The 20,694-nt window shown below is 42.8% G+C and overlaps 1 protein-coding gene across 38 annotated transcripts in view; it reads left to right on the top strand.

Annotated features, from left to right (window-relative positions):
• Positions 1 to 20,694, top strand: part of nfixb (nuclear factor I/Xb) — a 202,959-nt gene that overhangs the window by 42,883 nt on the left and 139,382 nt on the right. For 18 of the 38 annotated variants that reach the window (XM_074657269.1, XM_074657260.1, XM_074657257.1 and 15 more), the window contains one exon: positions 17,060 to 17,591. In XM_074657269.1, the coding sequence (XP_074513370.1) occupies positions 17,060 to 17,591 (532 nt within the window). Of the gene's footprint in view, positions 1 to 15,478; positions 16,281 to 16,313; positions 16,564 to 17,059; positions 17,592 to 20,694 lie in introns of those variants that run through there. The other 20 variants (XM_074657262.1, XM_074657255.1, XM_074657275.1 and 17 more) reach the window with 16 other exon arrangements.

Genomic DNA, 20,694 nt, shown 5'->3' with positions numbered 1-20,694 from the left:
CAATTCTCCCAACTCTGTCTTTATTGAGCTCCTTCCAGTCTTTCTCTGTTTAATACTAATTTATTAGCCTCTCCTGTTTATTCAGCCCCGCTGCCAGCTCGTGAAACCCGCCTGTCGGTGGCAGCCATGATTGACTTTCTCTTCAGTCTCATTATTAACCCCTTCGTTCCCATTTAAGCTAGCAGTACGTTTATTACCCACTCATTATGTTTTAGTTCAGCACTTTCACCGGCCCTAGTAACGGATTACGGGTGTTTTTTGATTTGATTTTGAACCCACTTTGTACATTTTTTTTCTGCACAAATCAAATCTTGACATTTGTTTTGCTATTATGTGACGTGTGTCGTAGTTAAAGGGATCCTGCTTAAATGGGACATATCATGAAAAACTCTGTCAGGGCTTGTGCACATACTGTACATGTGATATCTGGAGTGCCTACCAACCCACAAACTGTGAAATAAGACAATCCAGTCAATTTTTTAAAGTTCAACCAAGCGTCAACCTCCGGTGCTGAGAAATGAAGCCAATGCAGAAGTGCCAAAAACTGCAGTTCCTCAAATGGCCACTTGAGGCTGGCTCCAAAAGCGAGTCAATCTCCATAGAACCCCATGTTAACATGCCTTTACAGCAGGAATAAAACAGGTTTACAGTCTGGAACAAAAAACAGTGTTGGTCTCTATAGCTTTATACAACTGCACGTGGGGTGAATTTGTATACAACTCACCCGTTTAAATCATATTAGAGTTTGAAGTTAGGCATAATCGAGGGCGTGGCCGGCATACCAGGTTGCTAGCTGCTAGCTGTCTGCTCTGCTGCGTCACCTGGTCCTGCCTCAGCTCTACCGACAATCCGCTTTTGGATTAGCCGGAAGTTAGACCACAGAACTTATGTTGCCTAGAAGTGAAAGTCAATTGTTTGTTCCATTGCAACAACAGCACCCAGCAGCAGAGCTAAAGCGACTACCGAACGCCAGTAAAACGTCCACCTAAAAAGTGCCGTGCAAAAGTAAAACTAAATTATTTCTATTCTATTGTCATATTCTACTGAAATGGCCTGTGTTGAACAATAAAATATTATAAATATAATAAGCGTTTTCAGTCCAAAATGGCAGCTACGGCTGTTGTCAAAACTACACGGGAGTTTTGTCTCTTTGCTTCTATACTCTTTGGTTAGCCTGTGTTGTCATTGCCGAGATGGCGAAGGCCAGAGCCGCCCACTTTGATTTTCACAACGACGCTTCAGAAATCTATGGGCGACGTCACGGAGACAAGGTCCATATTTTATACTCTCTATCCGATTCAACCAGCCGTTTGGATTTGACCACCCTTACAATGTCACATGCAGGCTCATCAAAATACAGTATACCCCCCCAACCCCTCCGGCCGTCAGGGTATCTCCACCCACAGCTGGAGAACTACCTTTGCAAAGGTGCACCATATTTTTCTCGAAGCCAATCAGAGCAGACTGGGCTTCTTCAGGAGGAGGTCTTAAAGAGACAGGCGCTAAAACGGAGCGTTTCAGACAGAGGGTGAATACAGGTATATTCAGACAGACAGTATGAGGAAAATAATGTGTTTTTTGAACATTAAAACATGCAAACATGTTCTAGTAGAAAACCCAAAATACAAGTATGGACCTGAAAATGAGCGTGATATGTCCCCTTTAATATGTTTCTAAACATGCTTTGAAGAATGTAAATGAAATGCTTTTGCAGTGACTAATAACGGCAAATTTTCCCGCTATTCTTTTATTCTCACTTTCCTTTTCCCTCTTCCCTGCCCTCCCTCCAGTTCTTTGTCTTTATGCTATTATTTCTGCCAGGAGATGTCCTTTATCAGGGCTCGTACAGACACATACAACCACACCTCTGTCAAATATTCGCCCCTGGTTAGCGCTCTCTGCCCACGGAGGGCACCAAACAAAGTACAGGCCCACGGGGCTGCGCGCCCAGCTTTTCCCTTCATTCAAGAGCCATACGGGCAGGACCTCAGATCATCAGGCTTTAATTAATAACTTATGGCTATGGCTTAAGCTCAGTTACTTGGCTAATTTAAATGGAAACGTATAAAGATAAAAAAAGAGGATATATAGACAGGAGGCCGTAAGGGGGGTGTGCACAGACGTGGAGGGTGAGACAGTGGGGGTTGTGAGTTAGGGATTGCGGCAATGCATTTGCATAAAGGGCAGGGCAGCATGCCCAATGGTGGAAAAGGTTGGCATCACGCCTTTCAGACTGGCAGAGAGGGAAGACTGGAGAGAGAGACAGAGAGAAGGGGGGGGGGGGTATAGTCAATAGTGCATCCCTTGTTCAGAAAGAGGAGGTCCCTAGCTGTTGGCAGGAGAGCAGGCTAAATCTCTAGTTTGATTGTGTGCTAGATTGCCCCTTTATTTGTCTGATTGCAAAGCGTTCAACACTGCATTAGTAGTGGGCTTTACTTTCCTGGAGCCTTTATGCAGGAGGGAGTTTTTCTGTCTTGGCCTGGTCTGTGATTGTGGCTCCACATATGTCTCAGAGTTTATATTGTATGCAATCAGCACATCAGGGGGAAGTTTCTGACCTGTCTGTTTTATCAAGTCTGCGTTGGTCTCCTCCACCCTTCCCTTCACATCCGCAAGCCTCCAGCTAAGGTTAACGGCCGTGTTGATTCAGCTCCATGATGATTCAGATTGTGTTCTCAGCAATTTTGCAATTTGTACATAGACAAATCGAGTCGTGAAGACAGCAGCAGAGAGGCAGCCAGTGGCTTTCTCCGTCCCTCTGTCTCTCAGAGCCACTACACTGCTGTTCTTCCCCCCTCACGCCGCCTGTGGTTGTGGTGATGTCATGGTAGTAGGGAGTGAAAGGGGCGATTATTTAGTGTGGGCCTGTTATTGCTGGCCCTGGGTCCATAAGCACTGTATATAGAGCCTTGGCGCTCCCCACATCGCTGGCTGGCCACCCGTGGTCATAATGACCACTGAGAGTGTGATGCCTGCAAATGCATTGTGACCACAGACCTTGATGACCCTTTTCATTTCAGCTCTGTGGTGATGGGAGGTTGCTGTATGTTTGAGTATAGGGACATTAGCATGAGTAAAGGGATTTTGTTTTTCAATCTCACACTGAACATTTTTTAATTATAACTTGGACCCTAATTTTGTCAGATAATTAGTCAAAAAATACTGGTATTCAATTAATTAATAATGCTATCAAATGGAGAAGGATATTATATACTTGATAAAGAACTAAAATGATAAATGTATTTTTTGCTTAATGATGCTCAAGCTGATGATGTGCAGCAAAACATTGTTCAAGTAGCGATCAAAAAATTTCCACATACAAAATGATGCAGAAGAAATCAAGAATATTTCCAAATGCCTGCATTGAAAATCACAATGAATTAAGATGAAGAAGTTATTATTCAGCAAACTTTATTATATGAAAGTAAAAGTACTCATTCTGCAGAAATAAAAGGCCCCTTTGACTGATATATTATTATATAGGACATTATTAGATTGTTTACACTGATGCATCAGCCAATCAGTCAGCAGCATTTTAATGTTGTAGCTGCTCGATAAATGGAAAGGGTCACCACTAGATACATCTGTGAGTTCAAGGAAAGAAAAAAAAAAAAAATACAATTTCTGACATAAAAAATTCTCTAATCTTTGCTATTTTGTGAATTATTGGATAATTTGACCTCATTGGGAGTTGAACAGCCATTTAAATAAAACCATCATTGAAGTTTGGAAGGAGGGTCACTATTCATCTGAAACATAACAAGGAGATACACTGCAAGAAGCTTCATTATCCATAACAACGTATTGTATTTTATAAGCTTATCGTGTTTTTTTAATGTAAAATCAATACCTGAAACATTTCAGTCAGACAAATATAGTAATAATATTTGACATGTAATTATGTAAGTGTAAAGTAGCGTAAAATAGAACTACACAAATAAAATAGAAGTGCCTTAAAATTGTACTTAAAGGGCCAGTGTGTAGCAATTAGCGGGATATTGGCAGAAATGGAATATAATATTAAGAAGTATGTTTTTTTTTATTGTATAATCACCTGAAACTAAGAATCAAGTTTTTGTTACCTTAGAATGAACCGTTTCTATCTACATAGGGAGCGGGTCCTCTTCACGGAGCTTGCTGCTATGTTTCTACGGTAGCCCAGAACGGACAACCCAAACACTGGCTCTAGATAGGTTCCATTCACGTTTTCACGCATCAACCACCGTAGTTCTCCTACACGCTTGGCACATGGGAGAAGTTTCAGTTGTAGTACAGTACAGTACAGTACTTGTCCTGAGTAAATGTACTTAGTTCTATTAATCAAATCATCAAAAATATATTAGAAACAAGCTGAAAAAGTGCATCATTGTGCTTGAAGATAATGTATTGTGATGTATTATAAAAACGCTGTATAACAACGATATAATCTGACAGCAGCTAAAAGCTTTGAAGGTATAATATGCAGGGATTTTCTAAAAAATACAATGTATAGACTGATACAAAAATAAGCTGTGCGGAGATGTGGGTGTGTTTGTTTGTGTTTAAGAACGTAACTGCCGTGAAACAATCAGAAAATAATGTTTTATTTCTCTGATTCACTGCTTGGTTCTCACTAACGCCGTTCCCTCTCTTTATTCACTCTATAGCTCTCTCCACCATCGCTGCTCTCTCTCTCCCTTTTGTCCGTGTTTACAAACAACAACCGACAAATGTGACATATTTAAGGAATGTTAATAGAGTGCGTGTGCGCTCTCGTAAATCGATCTGAACCCAGACGTCATGCACCTGGTTGAGAGGAGGGTGGAGACAAAGCAGTATGGCTCATCAACTACACAAAAGCCAAACCAGTAGAACTGAGTATTAATGGTGGTGTAGGTGTCAGACAATCAGGATCTCCTTTGGTGCTGCTAACGCCGCTTTACCTTCAAACGTGGCGGCAGACACCGGCGTTCTGCTCAAGCGCGCGGCTCGTCTCTGGTTTGAAAACACAAATCGTGTTGTTTCAGCTCACTTTCTTCCTCCAGCGGCGTGTGAAAGGGCTGACTTTGGCGCTTCACACTCGTCTCTTTGAAAAGAGGAGCAAAGCCCTACAGCTTTGTTAAGCGGCAAGTTAACACATGAACCTGAAGATCCTTTTCATTTCACGGCGTGTTGAAATTCTCAATCCAAAAGCAGAAAGGGGGATCTTTTCAAGAGGGGTTATGGTGTAACATCCCCGGTGCTTTGAGCCTATTGATGAATCAACGACGCGCTCGTAATTCTCTGTGATGTGTATCAACCACATCATCAGACCATCTAGATCAAAGATAACGTGCTATATAGTGGCACTGGCTGCTTCTATACTGTTCTAATGATATGATATCTCACTTCTAGTATGATCAAATGCCTCTGACGTGCTCATGAAAAATGAATCAGCTACCGTCAAACCGAAATAGGAATGCAGGGATCAAAGAGAATGAATTTGTTAAATGCATTTCTTTGTTGCAGGCCAGGCGCGTCGTGTTTACCGATTACAGAGCTGGTTTTTTACCAGGGTAGAAAATTAACACCTGCCACCAGCCAAATGCTGCTAAAAGCTGGCTGTGGTTTGTAAGTTTCACCCCTCCACCAGCCACTTTGGCAGGCTCCTTAATTTGGATCTTGGTGGATGAAATTGCGGAAATTGCCTGGTTGTATTTTTTTTTTTTTTACGAGTTTAAATTGTTGTCTTTAAAAGAGAAGAGGCAAAGACAACAGAAAGGACATCTCGGTCCAGTCAGTAGTATCACCGTTTACTCAGCGTGCACTGGCAGCAGCGTGAGCAGCAGCAGCAGTCTGTTGGCTGGCACAGTGAGAAAACACTCAGTCATGGCTGTTGCGGTGCTGAGTCGGCCTGCCCGGGCATGGCCGGTCGCTCTCACGTGCACGCACGCGTTAGTAGTGAGGCGCAGGGAGGGTTCCTTCATCCAGCAGCACATTCCTTTAAGACGGCGGCACACTGCTCGGGGCGTGGTCGCGTGTGCACGCATGTGGGCAAAAGTAGGTATCGTGTGTCGTGACGCACGGCACCTCCATTTCATAGGTGATGCACCGGCGTGACATCAGCGGTATCGTGCGGGATGCTGCGTTAAGTTTGGGTGAAATGTATTGTCAGCTGTGTTCCTCCGCCACCGCCCAGCAACGCTGTCATCTGCATCCAAGAAGATATGCACGTCTCAACATGCGTTATACCTCCTCAAGCAGGAACACATTGTTTTATTAAGTCTCTATCACAAAAAAAAAACTAAGTAGCCTCAAATGATCTGGTTTCTCAGTGCTTTTAGAGCACATGATGTGTTTTAAAACCCTTTCTCGTGTGAATTCATGTCTGTGTGGTTTGATTCGAAGAGTAACCTGTGCTCGGTGGCACCAGGTCAAACCAATGCTGCTGATAAATAAACCAGGAATAAGCCAGGAGCTCCAGACCCAGAGAGGTTGGAAGGGCCCAGTTGGGTTTTGCTGTGCAGCCAGGCAGCGGAGCCCCCTTTGTGGGACTGGAATGTGCCGTGCGTGCCTCTTCCTCAGCTGGTTACCCCCCCCCCCCCACACACACACACACGGCCCACCCTGGGCACGTTAGCACGCAGCCACCGCAAATTGCTTACAGATTTTTCACACATAGTAACGTGCCGGTTTGTAAACTCAAGAGAGAAGTGCAACTAACGCAGGCGAGGCGTTGAGCTCCGTGGATCTTTACACGCATCAGTGTGTGTGTGGGGGGGTGTTCTGAGGTATTTTTTCCCCCCGGTCTTTAACGCTTGGGTAGGCACAGTGGAGCAAATACGATATAAAAAAAGTTATTTTTATAAAACGGTCGCTATATCCTGACAGTAGAGCAAAAGACAGGTAATCTGAAAAAAATCATGTTCCTCTGGTGTCCTCCGGTGTCCTCCTGTGCTCCTAACGGCATCTGCAAGATTTCACAGACCGGAGGAAAACAACCAATCAGAGCCAAGCTGGAGCCTTGCCGTCTCTGAGCAGCTGTCAATCACTCTGAACTCCGATCAAACGGTCAAAACTAGGCAGCGCCGATCAAATATGAATCAATCAAGTACTGCCCACCAGCCGGAGCAAACTTTCTCATTTTAAAGCTAAACAGTACACTACACTTTTCTGAAAACATTTTACGTGAGAAATAGGCATTACAGTAACAGAATATTAATTCATATTTGATCAGCGCTGCCTAGTTTGACCGTTTGATCGGAGTTCAGAGTGATTGACAGCTGCCTCCGTTGAATAAATAGCCAATAGGAACGCTCTCTCTCTGAAATGACCTGTGATTGGTCAAAGTCTCCCGTCACGGGCTAGATTTTCTAAAGCCTGAAAACAGAGCCATGAGGAGGAGCAGAAGTCTTGAATTACAATATGCTGAAAGGTTATTATGTAATTTTTTGCCCAACGATGCCAAAAACATACTGCCTACTGCCGTATTTAAAAAAGACATATCATGAAAAACTCACATGCAGGCTCATTAGAACAAACCGCCCACAGCTTGAGAACTACCTTTGCAAAGGTGCACAATATTTTTCTCGCAAGTCAATCAGAGCAGACAGGCGCTAAAACAGAGTATTTCAGACAGAGGGTGAATACAGGGATATAATACAGGGATATTCAGACTAGGGTTGGGCGATATTGAAATTTCCCTACTGATGATATTGCTTTAAGAAAAAAGAGGATATACAGATATTATCGTCCAAAAGAAGCTGAAGAGATCGATAGATATCGATATCGATATTTATGGACTGGAGACACATACATTGCAATACATAGGTGGCCACAATGTTTAGACAGCTAGCGCTATTTTACACAATAACATGCCGAGATCAATGAATCAGATCAATCAGCTGGTGACTAGTAACTGCCCTCGTAGAGTCTCGCCACCGTTTGTATTTGGTTACCTCTGATTGAGAGCTGACTGCTCACCGTGGGAGGAGTTTTGGTTGGGCTGCTCTTCGTTGAGGGAGTCGGTGGCTGAGTTTTAAGACGGGAGCGAAGATTTGTGGCGTTTCCATCTTTAGTCCCGGCTTGTTTATCGCACAGTTTACAAATCACTTCGTTGGTTCACGTTGTCTGGCTCTCCTTTTTCGTTTAGTTTAAATCCAAAGAATTGCCAATGACCCCTCCCACATTCTCCCCCTCCAACAAGCATACAGGAGACCAGAGAGAAAGACGTTGTGTGTTCAGCTCTCACTACTTTTGTAGCTCCTAACTGAATCTCCGGCTTCACTGTTTGTACTTTCCCATATCTGCTTTATTTGACTTCACTTTCACTTTTTAGCTGCGTAAGAGTTGTGTTTAGTTGCTGCTGATGAAAAGCCAACATTCCCTGATTTTGCTGCTTTAAAATAAAAGCTTTTAAATAACAAAAGAATGGGGACTTTTATTGTGAAGACTATAGGAAATGAAATGTGTCTATAACCATTTTACTGCTGCTCCTTTGAGTAGCTGTTACCTTGTAATGGAGACGTAAATCTCTGCCGTGCTGGGCATGTATGGAGTCATGTATGGAAAAATCCTACAAGACACTGGAACTTGTCTTGTGTCTTAAGGATTTTCAGCATTTATTCACTGACAGCCTAAACTGTACAAACACTGCTACGCTCACAGCTAGTTACAGCTGACTTCATCTCACCGTCACTCCGTCACACACACACACACACACACACACACACACACACACACACACACACACTCCCTCGCTCTCTTGACCGCAAACACCAACACTTGCTAACATTAAGCACACCGTTCTCTACTTGTAGAACACATTTTAGTTTAAAAAACATCTTAAAAATACACAATTTAAAAATACATAATAAAATATACATACAAATACATAATAAAAAAAACGACGTTTTGCCCCGGCGAGGAGTCATTTCAGGCCTGCCGGGCTTGCGATATACTGGCTGAATCCCTGTATTCAAAATAATTGAAAGTCGTTCTGTTATGTTGTAGTAGAAACCCAAATTACAAGTATGAACCTGAAAATGAGCATGATATGTCCCCTTTAAATGTAATCCTGTGTCTCCCCCCTTCTTTAATGATTAACAGGCATGATTACTGTGTGTGAAAACAATGGAGGGTCACGCAGCAGGCAATGTAGCGTGTTCTGATTACAGTATTTTTTGGTTGACAACACGCCTGGCTGCCATCTTGTGATATATAAATCCCCTAAATGTCTATTTCATAAGGTGGAAACGTGAGTTTTAAAATGATACAAGACCAGTTTTGAATAAAATATCCACATCTGGATGAATCCAAATGAGATTCCACTCATTAAATGTCCCCCACACAAGCCTCCAGTATCTTTGCACTCTTAAGCGAATGATTGAATCCTCCTGCATCCCCTCTCCGTCCCTCCTAACCCCGTCTCCTCCCCTGCTCTGGCTCTCTGTCAGCGGTCGGAGCCGGGGTCAGGGGGAGCCGGTGTCAGGCTCCGTCCAGGGTCAGGGACACTCAGCTGGGCAGGAGAGGACAGAGCGGAGCCCAGACCGGCACAGAGCCGCACTAATGAAGGGCCAGGCGGCTGGGAGGCCCTCGGGTCATGCAGACAACAGTTTAATTGGTCTAATGAGATGCAGCGCAGCTTCGCCGAGGTCAGGTACCACAGGGCGGAGCAGGACAAAGCAGGGCGGAGAGGCCTAGTGCTGCTGGGCATTATGGGTCAGAGAGAGACTTTTATCCCTGTCTGAGTTTGTTTAACTTTTATTAAGTTAAAGATATTTATGTAGAAAACTCATATTCTGGGCATTCAGAATGGTTGGAATTATTTTTGATGAAACATTTCAATGTTGGTTGGAAAACAAAACATTCAAGCCAAGGATTTATCAACAACAAAAAAGAATGCATTTCACCGTGCCAGAGTTTTGATTATTTGGCTTTAGGATTTGGACTTCGGAGCAAAGCTCACTTTTACCTCCATTGTTTCTTGGAAAGTCAAACAAGGTTGCCCGCATAAACACCGAAATGATACTCGTAATTGCTCTGTCATTTTAATTGCATGCATTTTATTTGCCTTCATTTTTACATGCATTCATGTGGAGGGATTTACTTTGTAAGCAGGCAGGACGGCCTCCTGCTAGCTGCTTTATTAAGTCTTAATATTTATTCATTTATTTATTTATGACATGCAAACATGTAAGAAAATAGAATAAGTATATAGCATGTATTCTCTTATAGTGGACAAATTCATGTAGACATGCAGGAGTGTTCCACATTGAAGTGACTGAAAGAAAAATCGAATTCTGATCAACATGATTAGACCTAAATTAAATTATAATATTGATTCTTTTAATTTTTAGGGGGAAAAAAAGCACAATAAAATGGAAATTATTGAGTTAAATAAAAGCAAACAATAAACAGAATCATTTTAAGGCTATTCGTGCAGAGTGAAATAAATAGCCCCAATATATGAAGTATTTAACGGATGGAGCCTCCTCTGTCGTTTCACAGGCGCACTAATGAATCAGACTGAGTCTGTGAGCCTTTTCTCTCCTCACTCAAAGAGTTAATCTGAAGTTGGCAGCCAACTCCACAGTCTCGGTCAGACGTGCGGAGAATTGATAAAAAAAAAAAGGACTTCAAAATCATTTCTTTTGTCTTGTCGTGGACTGTTTAAATTCAGCTTGAGGGTTTTTACGCAGCATACTTTGAAACCTTTTGAAATCTACGCTTTTGCAACGGAAAATCGATTTTTGGGGTCTTAAATATCAATAATTATCAAAATATCACATCAGCAACATTTTTTATATTTACATGAATTTAGATTTATCTATTTTAAATACGAACTTGATTTTTAAAAAATAAAAATACTAAATGTAAATCAGAACCGTTTCCAGCAGTCATCCGGGTCGTTCAGGGCCTCACAGGAAAGCTCGTTTATTACATTAACATTCATATATTATACATACATAATACATATGCTCGTGTGTTGTGGGTCTTCTCCTCCGGTATTAATTGACGTCGAGTTTTAGTAACGGTGTAGCACAATAACTGTGTCGCTGGCGGGAATGCCAGCCCGTCTTCATTCAGCTTTTTTCATGTCCATGTTGTTCCTGGCAGACTCCATCGATGATACCTTCATGCTTTTTTATTAAGTATTCACATTTCAAGTTCCCTGTGAGAAGATAGACACACGGGGGAAAGTAATGGCGCATTATTAATTGTTTTGGCTACGTTTTTTGTCGTATTAATAACGGGGTCTGGAGGAAATTAGCCAGAGAAACATGGACAAATAATCCAGGACTTTAATTTGGGTGAATATCGGTGTATCAGAGAAACTGACGGGGATCGCTTGTCATTTTCTTTTTAATTTCCAGGCCTGAAATGTGACCCTTAAGGCATCACGTGCAGACTGGATACATTTCTTCTTTCTGGAGACTTCGAAGGTGAAAAGATGAAACACCGGAAACTCTCACATATTCAGATATTATATTATATAAAATATGAGGAAGAAAACACGGATTAAAGATGAAGGCCACGCGCGTTTGGCGTTAATTTAATTTCCAGGTAAGAAGATGAACCTTCCATGACGGTTTCTGTTAGCTCGATAACCTAAAGAAGCTCCATGTTAATACAGACACCTGAACGTTCCACCTGAACGTGACACCTGAACGTCACACAGGCCCGCTGTGGCGCAGCAGAGAAAGCACACATGCTAGTCTGTAAATGCTAGTCTATGCTCATCCACAGTTAGCTCTCCCACAGACAGGTTCAATGTCACGTCTCTCCCTCCACATTTGGCAGTTTGAAAGAATCTGCATAACAGTTATTCCTGGATGTTATTCCTGCAAATAGCATAGCTAAGGAAAATGACTTAAACCCCCTTGTAGTCAAATTCCAGTGACATTTGAATGGTGGTTTATTTGCATTTTGGCAGAAAGACTTAATTTGGAGTGAAAAGCAGACAAACAGCAACAGCATTCAAGTGCCAGTTAAGTTTTCAGATGTTGTTTCTACTGCAGGAGGTGATGGGAACAGAACTAGATTGAACTCTAATGCCATATTTCTCTCTCTCTCACACACACACACACACACACACACACACACACACACACACACACACACACACAGATATGAATCCACCACAGTGAGATGTGTGAATGTGCTTTGTTGCTCCATCTAACTGTGGTCAGTGACACAGGGAGAGGTGATGAGCAGTGTGGAGGTGTGTTGTCCTTCACTGTGTTAGCAGACGATGGCTGTTCCATTAGGCTGATGGCTGCAGGAGATGAAGCTGACATGTATTGCTGTTAGGGATGAGAGCGGAGGCCGTAGTGTGTACTATTAGTGAGGGAATGGTGGTGCTATTGTGTGTGTTTGAGTGCCTCTACCTTTTGTTTGCATGTTGATTTGGTTGAGTGTCAATAACCTCGGTCATTTTTTAAAGATTGACAGAATATCTGGCTTTTTTGATCAATGTGATTGCACCTATAGTTCTTTGAACGAGAAGTGTATGAATTAAAATTTGTGCTCAAATGTTCATTTAGAGCTGCAGCTAACAGTCATTTTCATTATAGGTTAATCTGTCAATTACTTTCTCTATTAATAATTTTGTCTATAAAATCCCAGACAGCTGTGAAAAATGCCTATTATGATTTTTTTTCAGATCCCAAGGTGACATCTTTGTATATTGCTTGTAGAGCTGTCTGAATACCATTTTTTGGGCTTTGAAGCTTTGGTGAGAAATATTTGAAAGTATTGGAAGCTTGGGGACCGTGCCAGTGTACACACACACACCTCTACACATAACAAACAGCCACATCCTTCTGAGAATAACTAATAATAATTAATGTTGAACAAGAGTAATGAATTTGGGGATTTATATTTTATTACATTATTACATACTCATATATATATATATATATATATATATATATATATATAAAACGAAGCATTCCAATACTAATTTGGAGGTTGATTACCATGGCAACGGTTTAAGCTTCGAAGCATTTGGGTCAGCTAAATTGCTTGTTTTATCTGACACCCAGTCTCAAAAAATTCTCGTATCATACATGGCAAAGGAAAGCATCAAATCCTCGTAATTGAGAAGCTGGAACCAGCAAACCAGTTTGGCATTTTTACTTAAAAAAATAAATGACTGTTATAATTAGTCGACTAATCGGTCGTTTTGGTCTTAGTCAACTAAGATTTCTTTAGTTGATTAGTCATTTTTTATGCTTTTTTCATGCTGAATAACTTATTTCCAAGAAACTTCTCAGCACGTCTCTGGTAAACACCAGATTTAAAGTGGTCCTTTTGTGTTATTCTTTGAGGAGAAACTCATGTTTACAGATCCGTCGATTAAATCAACTAATCGATTAGTCGACAAAATCATTAGGCCCCTGTCTACATGTATACGGATATTTTTTTAATTGATATTTTGGCCTCTCGTCCACACGCAAACAGAGTTTTGGGTCACAAAAACTGATATTTTTGATAATGCCTTCTAAGGTGCAGATATTTAAAAGCTCTGGTTCCTTTGTGTCGGTGTGAAACGTGTAAAATGAAGTGTTTGGGAAACGATGACGTGCTCTCCTCATTTCGCACATGCCCATTGTTGCTTTGTGTAATGAGCATACGCCAGAAACAATAACAAAGATGGCGGACTACCGGCCTTTTTACGTTTTGTTAGCACTGCTCAGACTAATTACTACTTTACATTTGGAAAATGTTTCAGTCACAGGAGGCCAAAGCAGGGAGGACATTTAACATGTCGAGGCCGAATACTTTTGGGCGATGGAAGGCGAGGTCTGGAGCACTCAGAAGGGCTGTGGACGTAAACCTGAACGACCTCCCTTTCCTCATTTATGCATGTAAAGAGACAGTTGATGACAGCAGAGTGATGACAGGAATCCCAGCCCCCCCACCAACAGTTACTATTATCAAACTGACTGTAATGAAGCCGAAGGAAAGGGAAGGAGAAGTGTGTTAACAAAATCCCTTGACCCTTAACTTGTGATCTCACTTGTGGTGACCGGGGTTGGAAATTAGCACCAGCCACCAGCCAAATGCTGCTACATTTGCTTCTCTCACCAGTCAAAAAAAACAATGCTAATCTATTGAGTGGCTGGCAAATTTTGGAAAAAAATAATTTAAATATTTTGAACAAAAAAGTGAATTTGTTAAAATGACATGTAAATATGAAGGCGAGGGTTTGGAGTCGTTTTTTGCATTTGAGTGTGGACGGAGATATTTTGTAAAACGAAGGTCATGTGGACAGAATTTATTTTTTAAAAGGAGGGGAAAATATCCATTTTTAAAAATCTCTGTCTACGTGTAGACTGGGCCTTAAAGTGGTGCTTTTGTGTGATTCTTTGTGGAGAAACTCAGTTTTACAGATCTGTCGATTAAATGAACTTAACCGATTAGTCGACTGATCATTTCCTTGGTGGACATTGATAATCCAAATAGTTTTAGGTTAATGTCCTGTTGATGGACTAATTGTGTCAGCTCTCCTTTCAACTGCGATTGTTGACTCCATGTGCTTCTAAGTGGAGCTACGTGACATTGTTTGTTGCATTGTCAGAGAGCACATGATATGATGTCTGTTCACGGCGAATGTTTTGGATCTTTTTGTTTGGAGCCTCCGTTCCCTCTCGTCTATGATTCAGCAGCACTTCTGCCTTCAGACTAGCCGTCTGCGGAGCAGGTGCAACTCTGAATGACATGCTATCACGATGAGGCAACATGGCAGCCGTCGCCACTCGCAGAGACCCAACGCCAAAGCCTCCCGGGGGGTTCGGGAGGAAGGCGCGGAGCAAATTTGGGTTCGGGGGGGATTTCGTGGGAGACGCCGAACACGACTCCCGCTGACCATTTTATCTGCTGCTCGCAGTGCTGCACAATACAGCTGAGGCGAATTCACTTCCCTCTGCCTGCCCGCCTTCCCCTTGAAATTCTGTAACCAGTTCTGCCTCTAAATCATCTCGTCATTGATTTGTGTGTGTGTGCAGCCAGAGGAGTGTGGCCGCCCGGGTTTGTTTCTCCCTCTTTGTTTGCTGTGGTAAACCCACGAGCAGCTGCCGGTGGTGGGGTCTGGAGGGATTCTGAAGCTGTGTGTCCTCTCTTTGCCATCCTCTGCCAAGGTGGCATTATGCAAGCAGGGAGAGGGGTAGAGAGAGAGAGACGGAGGAGGGCGGGGGTTTGTGTGGGGGGGAGGGGGCGGGAGACGGCGGCCATAGTAAAGATGGAGGCAGGCAGAGGGGATTGGTGCGGGAGGAGACTTGCTCCCTTGAACTTTGCCTCCGTGTCAAAGTGGAACTTGTCGATTTGGCAAATTGTGCAGCGTCGGACAAGGCTGCGCTCTCTCCTACACTCCCACCTGCTCTCTCTCTCTCTCTCTCTCTCCTGCGCGCTCTCTCTATCATTGCCACTACACCCCCCCTCTCCCCTACCCTCTCCTCTTTCTCTTTTCCCTCCCTTTCAGCTCTTGAAGCTAACGCATTGGCTGGGCTACAGGCATCTTGTTGCCAAATAGGTGGGCCCTACTCGCGTTGGCAAAGGCTCAAGCAATGGTTAGGGAAAGAGCGCGGAGAGGACGAGAGACGGCGAGCGAGAAGCAGAAAGAGAAAGAGAGAGAGTTGGAGAGAAAAGGGGAAAAAAGAAGCAGCACTCGGCTTTGCCAGCGGTCGTATGCGCTCGTCCAACATTGATTCGGCTCTCTATTTTTTTTTTTCTTCCCCATTCTGCTCTCCCTGGCCCCCCCATCTGTGTGAGAGTGTGTGAGTGTGTGTGAGTCTTGCGCCGGGCCCAGGGATCAGAACAGACACCACCACCACTTACACTTTGCCAAGGATTTTTTTTTTTTTTTTTGTCAAGGTTCATTTTTTTTAAAAAATTTTGGAAAGCACAAAGGACTGTTTATTTTAAGTGCGTTGTTGAAGTTGTTTTTTTCTAACACCGTGCAATACTGTTTCTATTTTTACTTGACAATATTTGTTGCTACAAGTTTTTATCTGTCTTTTTTTGTATTTTTTGGCTTTTGTGTAATGAGCTGCTGGCCGTGGTCCTACTGCAATCCGTCCTAAAAAACAATGTTGTTTTGGTTTTAAACTTTGGCCCACTGTTTTTAGTGAGCAGCATATTCTGCTAATTATTTTTTTTTTTTTACAACCCCACAAGTTTTTTTTCATCTACTTATTCTCCAGCCAAACCAGCGCTCGCTTTACATTGGGGAGCGCGGGAGGAAAAAAAAAAAAACTGGTGCAGGAGATTTTTTTTTCACTTTAAACGCTGTGCCAAATTTATGATGAGAGTGCAAAATGGTAACTACCAGGCCGTCTGTCTTCCTCTAGCAGTGTGGTTTTCTGTGGTGATTTCTGTCTGCGTTCAGTTTGTTGTGGAAATGATGTGAGTCTGGTTGGAGCTCCCTTTTTTGCATGGTAGCAGAGATAGGGGAATGGTATGGCTGATCTTTTAGCTGCACATTTCAACAGTGGTCTTGTGGCGGCAAAGCTTGGCGGTGGTGAGCGACCGGTGTGTGGCAACCCTGGCACAGGAACGCTGTGGCGAGATCTGGGCTTTGTCGCCCAGAGATATGTAGTGAAGGTATTAATGGTGCAGCAGAATAACTTTTACTTTTTTGCAGCAGAAAACTGGGAGCGCAACTTGGCTCAGCTTTTCAGTTGCTTTTGGATTAGAATTCATGCGTTTTTGTATTTGCTGTCTTGAATGTTTCAGTGTTTATTTATGAAAAAGGAGGCTTTGCATTTTACAGTTTTTCTTGTTTATTGTGCATATTTATTTATATTTGATCTAATTTGTAATAATGATAAAATGTTTTGATATTTTAGATAAGAATATTTATTTTAATTGCTTTTTTGGAATTTAGATATTTTATTAAACTACGGTAATTATATTTTAAATGAACATGTAATTCTAATACTTTTAAAATATAATATTTATTATACTCTATTGCCCCTTTTTTAATTTAAAATTGTCAAATATTTTTAACTTCTTTTATTTTGAATATTTGCATGCTCTCTTTCAAACTAAAAGCCTTTATTTTCAGCCTCCTAACACCACATTGTCTCTGTCTCGTCAGGATGAATTTCATCCCTTCATTGAGGCCCTCCTCCCCCATGTCCGTGCCTTCTCCTACACCTGGTTCAACCTGCAGGCCCGCAAGCGCAAGTACTTCAAGAAGCACGAAAAGAGGATGACCAAGGACGAAGAGCGCGCGGTGAAGGACGAGCTGCTCGGCGAGAAGCCGGAGATCAAGCAGAAGTGGGCCTCGCGCCTGCTGGCCAAGCTCCGCAAGGACATCCGGCCGGAGTTCCGCGAGGACTTTGTGCTCACCATCACGGGGAAGAAGCCCCCCTGCTGCGTGCTGTCCAACCCCGACCAGAAGGGCAAGATCCGCCGCATCGATTGCCTCCGCCAGGCCGACAAGGTGTGGCGGCTGGACCTGGTGATGGTCATCCTGTTCAAGGGCAGCCCCCTGGAGAGCACGGACGGCGAGCGGCTGGTCAAGTCGCCCCAGTGCTCCAACCACGGCCTGTGTGTCCAGCCGCACCACATTGGAGTGGCGGTCAAGGAGCTGGACCTCTACCTGGCCTACTTCGTCCACTCACCAGGTATGACACACACACACACACACACACACACACACACACACACATCGCATTTTCTTCTTCGTGTGTCATACACACACACACACACACACACACACACACACACACACACACACACACACACACACACACACACACACAGGTCAGTTTGTAATATGAGTCCCAGATTAGACTCTGCCCCTCACTGAGCCAACACCAGGCTTTGATACACGCCGTCAGGACTATGAGAACTTGACATTTAAAGGGACAGTCTGCGCAGGATCATCTTTAAAAAAAAATGCCTTTCCGGATTTCGATCTGGTTTAAAGAGATTCTGAGAATTCGACAGTCGGGCTTACAACCTGTATTTACCTAGAGATATGTTTGCGTTGGTACATTTGTTCAAGCATTTGTGTGCAAATTTGTCTAAATCCAAACGTGCATGTTTCCCGGTGCCATCTGTAAACAAAAGCATCTGCAAACCTGTTTATCTGCGTGTGCATGTGTGTGTGTGTGTGTGAGAGGCAGTTTGTCATGTGTCTGTAATCCATGTGTATGTTATTGTGAGGTTGGTGTGTATCAGTAGCGGTGTGGTGAGTGTGAGTGTGTGTGTGTGTGTGTGTGTGTGTGTGTGTGTGTGTGTGTGTGTGTGGTGGTCTGGAGCATACAGTGACAGCTGGCCCAGTCCCAGGTAGTTTAGGAGGCAGCGAGAGTCTGCAGCCTCGGCCGCCTCAGCCGCACGCCACTCTGCGCACACACAAGTGGACACACACACACACAGGAGCTCACCCGAGCTGCCCCGATCGTTGTTCGCCCTTCATTGTACTGCTCACACACACACACACACACACACACACACACACACACACACACACACACACACACACACACACACACACACACAGATAAGTTGAGACTTTTCTGTTTGTGGCTCTGCCTCCGGCTGTTTATGAGATGTTTTATTTTTCCATATTCGGCCCACGTGCTTCCTGCTGTGACCGTAAAGTTAAAATAGGGGTGGTGAAAATATTTGTTAGTGTCATGTGTATACAAACCTGCATGGATTCTCTGAGGGCAACTGGCACTGTCAAATGTATTATTCCATTTGTTAGAAAAAATAATAAATATTGATACTTTTTTCTCGTACTAAATAGCAATACAAAAATGTGAAATTAACATAATCTTTTTTTATTGATTTTGCAAAAAGGAAGGGAAATAAACGCTTCAGCTGATGTAAAACAAACAATAAGTTTATATTTAGTTTTAGTCATTTTAAGTAAAATTAAAATTCTATATGAATTAGTGCAGGCGTCCTGTGAGATCAGAACTGTTACGCATTGCAAATGATCCATTTTCATAGCAGTACAATTATTAACAGCATTAAGTCTTTTGAGGCGTGCAGCTGTCATGTGATTCTGTTTAAAAATAAATAATGAAAATGTCTTTTAATCAATGAAGCAGTAGTTGATGATGCTGTGTGTCAAACAGTGTGCTATTTGTGACTTATTTGCGTAATTTATGATATTTACAATTCCAGCCCAGCTGTAACACAAATACTACAAATGTGCTAATTTACCAGTTGATATATGTGCAAATTTGCCTTTTTTGACATGAAGCTACTTTACAATTGGTCGTCTGTTTGCGCCATGCAGGTGTTTGCAGGTAGAGTCAGGTGTAAACGCCGACCGTCTATCAGTGGCCATCACCCCGGGTCTCCAGTAAAGGGCTCTCTTACCACAGACTGGCATACAGTTACAGGACCTTAATTCTCCTCCTTTGGCAGGGAGGTGCGGCCGTTCCCCCTGTGACAGAGCACCCCATGCCAGGCTCCTTTCAGCCCAGTGTGTAACTCCGCTTGAGTTCGCGGGGGCCTCCGTGAGCGCCTCTTCCTGTTCCACAATGTGCCGTGGCGAAACCTCGGCTCAGATTAGCTCCCAGCGCAGCCTGGTGCCCCTCGGAGGAAAGCCTCTTTTTTCCTCGGTGCCAGAATCCAGCAGCCGCTCACCCCTCCTCCCCCCTTCCATACATACACTTCACTCGCCTTCATCTTACTGATTGGTGTGCATCACATTTGTATTTCTTTTTGTACATATGACCATTTCTTCAGAATATGTCCTCCAGTTGAGAGCACACTCTTAATTGACCGTAACCATAAAATCGGTAAAGGCTTGTGTTCCACCATAAATGAAGTGGTGCTATTTTTTGTCTTTCCTGCTCGCTAAAAAAGCCGAACTGATGACAAAGTCCACTGCTACGGGAGGGAGACGGTCTCTAGGTCTGATCCTGCTCAGCTTTTCCACAGCAGCCTCACAGGCGCTGTGTGCAACACCTTGCACTGTACGACTAGAAGGGAACACACCATCCACAAACCATCCACAAACCATCCACTTGTATAAGCTAGGGCTGGGACGATACACCTACAGTAGCTCTCAATTCCATACTATGAGGATACTTGGGTGCCGATTCGATATGTACTGCCATTTTTAAGTATTGCTATTCGATATTGTGATTTATTGTGATTTTTGTTAACTTCTTTAACTCTACACCATGAAGGGAAAAAGTTGAATCATACACTTCTAGGGACTTTCACTTTTGAAAATATCTAAATGAATCCAGTAAAAATGTATGTAGTCAGAGATGTCCTGAAGTCAAATATATCAGTCACTGTCAGGAATTATTTATTAATACATTCCCCTCACAAATTAGTGGTATTTTCTTTTTAATTTATAAGGGACATGTCATGTTTTAAACTACTGGTGAATATAATCCAATCAATCATTTATTATTTTATTATTTTAAAATGTTATTATTTTGTTTATATAGTTCCTTTTGCTAGCACCTTATTTTGTTTACTTCCGCTAACGTCGCCAAGTGCGCCACTAGCTCTTACCGTTAGCACCGTTCTCTTTAAACATCCACGGTCATCTTCATTGGGCCGTTTAAATGCATTTAACATACATGTCAGGCGACGTATACGACACGGATATGATGTCTCCTTCTACCTCTGTATAGACTCAAATGAAGCAAATTGATTCTGGCATAAAAAATCAAAATCATGATACATAGGTGAATCCATTCTTTTTCCAACCCCTAGTATAAGCAGTGTTTTCCAGGAGGCAGCGTGGGG

Source organism: Sebastes fasciatus, chromosome 13 (genome assembly GCF_043250625.1).
Source record: "Sebastes fasciatus isolate fSebFas1 chromosome 13, fSebFas1.pri, whole genome shotgun sequence".
NCBI classification, from domain to species: domain Eukaryota; kingdom Metazoa; phylum Chordata; class Actinopteri; order Perciformes; family Sebastidae; genus Sebastes; species Sebastes fasciatus.
The sequence above is the reverse complement of the archived record's forward strand: the minus strand, read 5'-3'. Positions and strand labels throughout refer to the sequence as shown.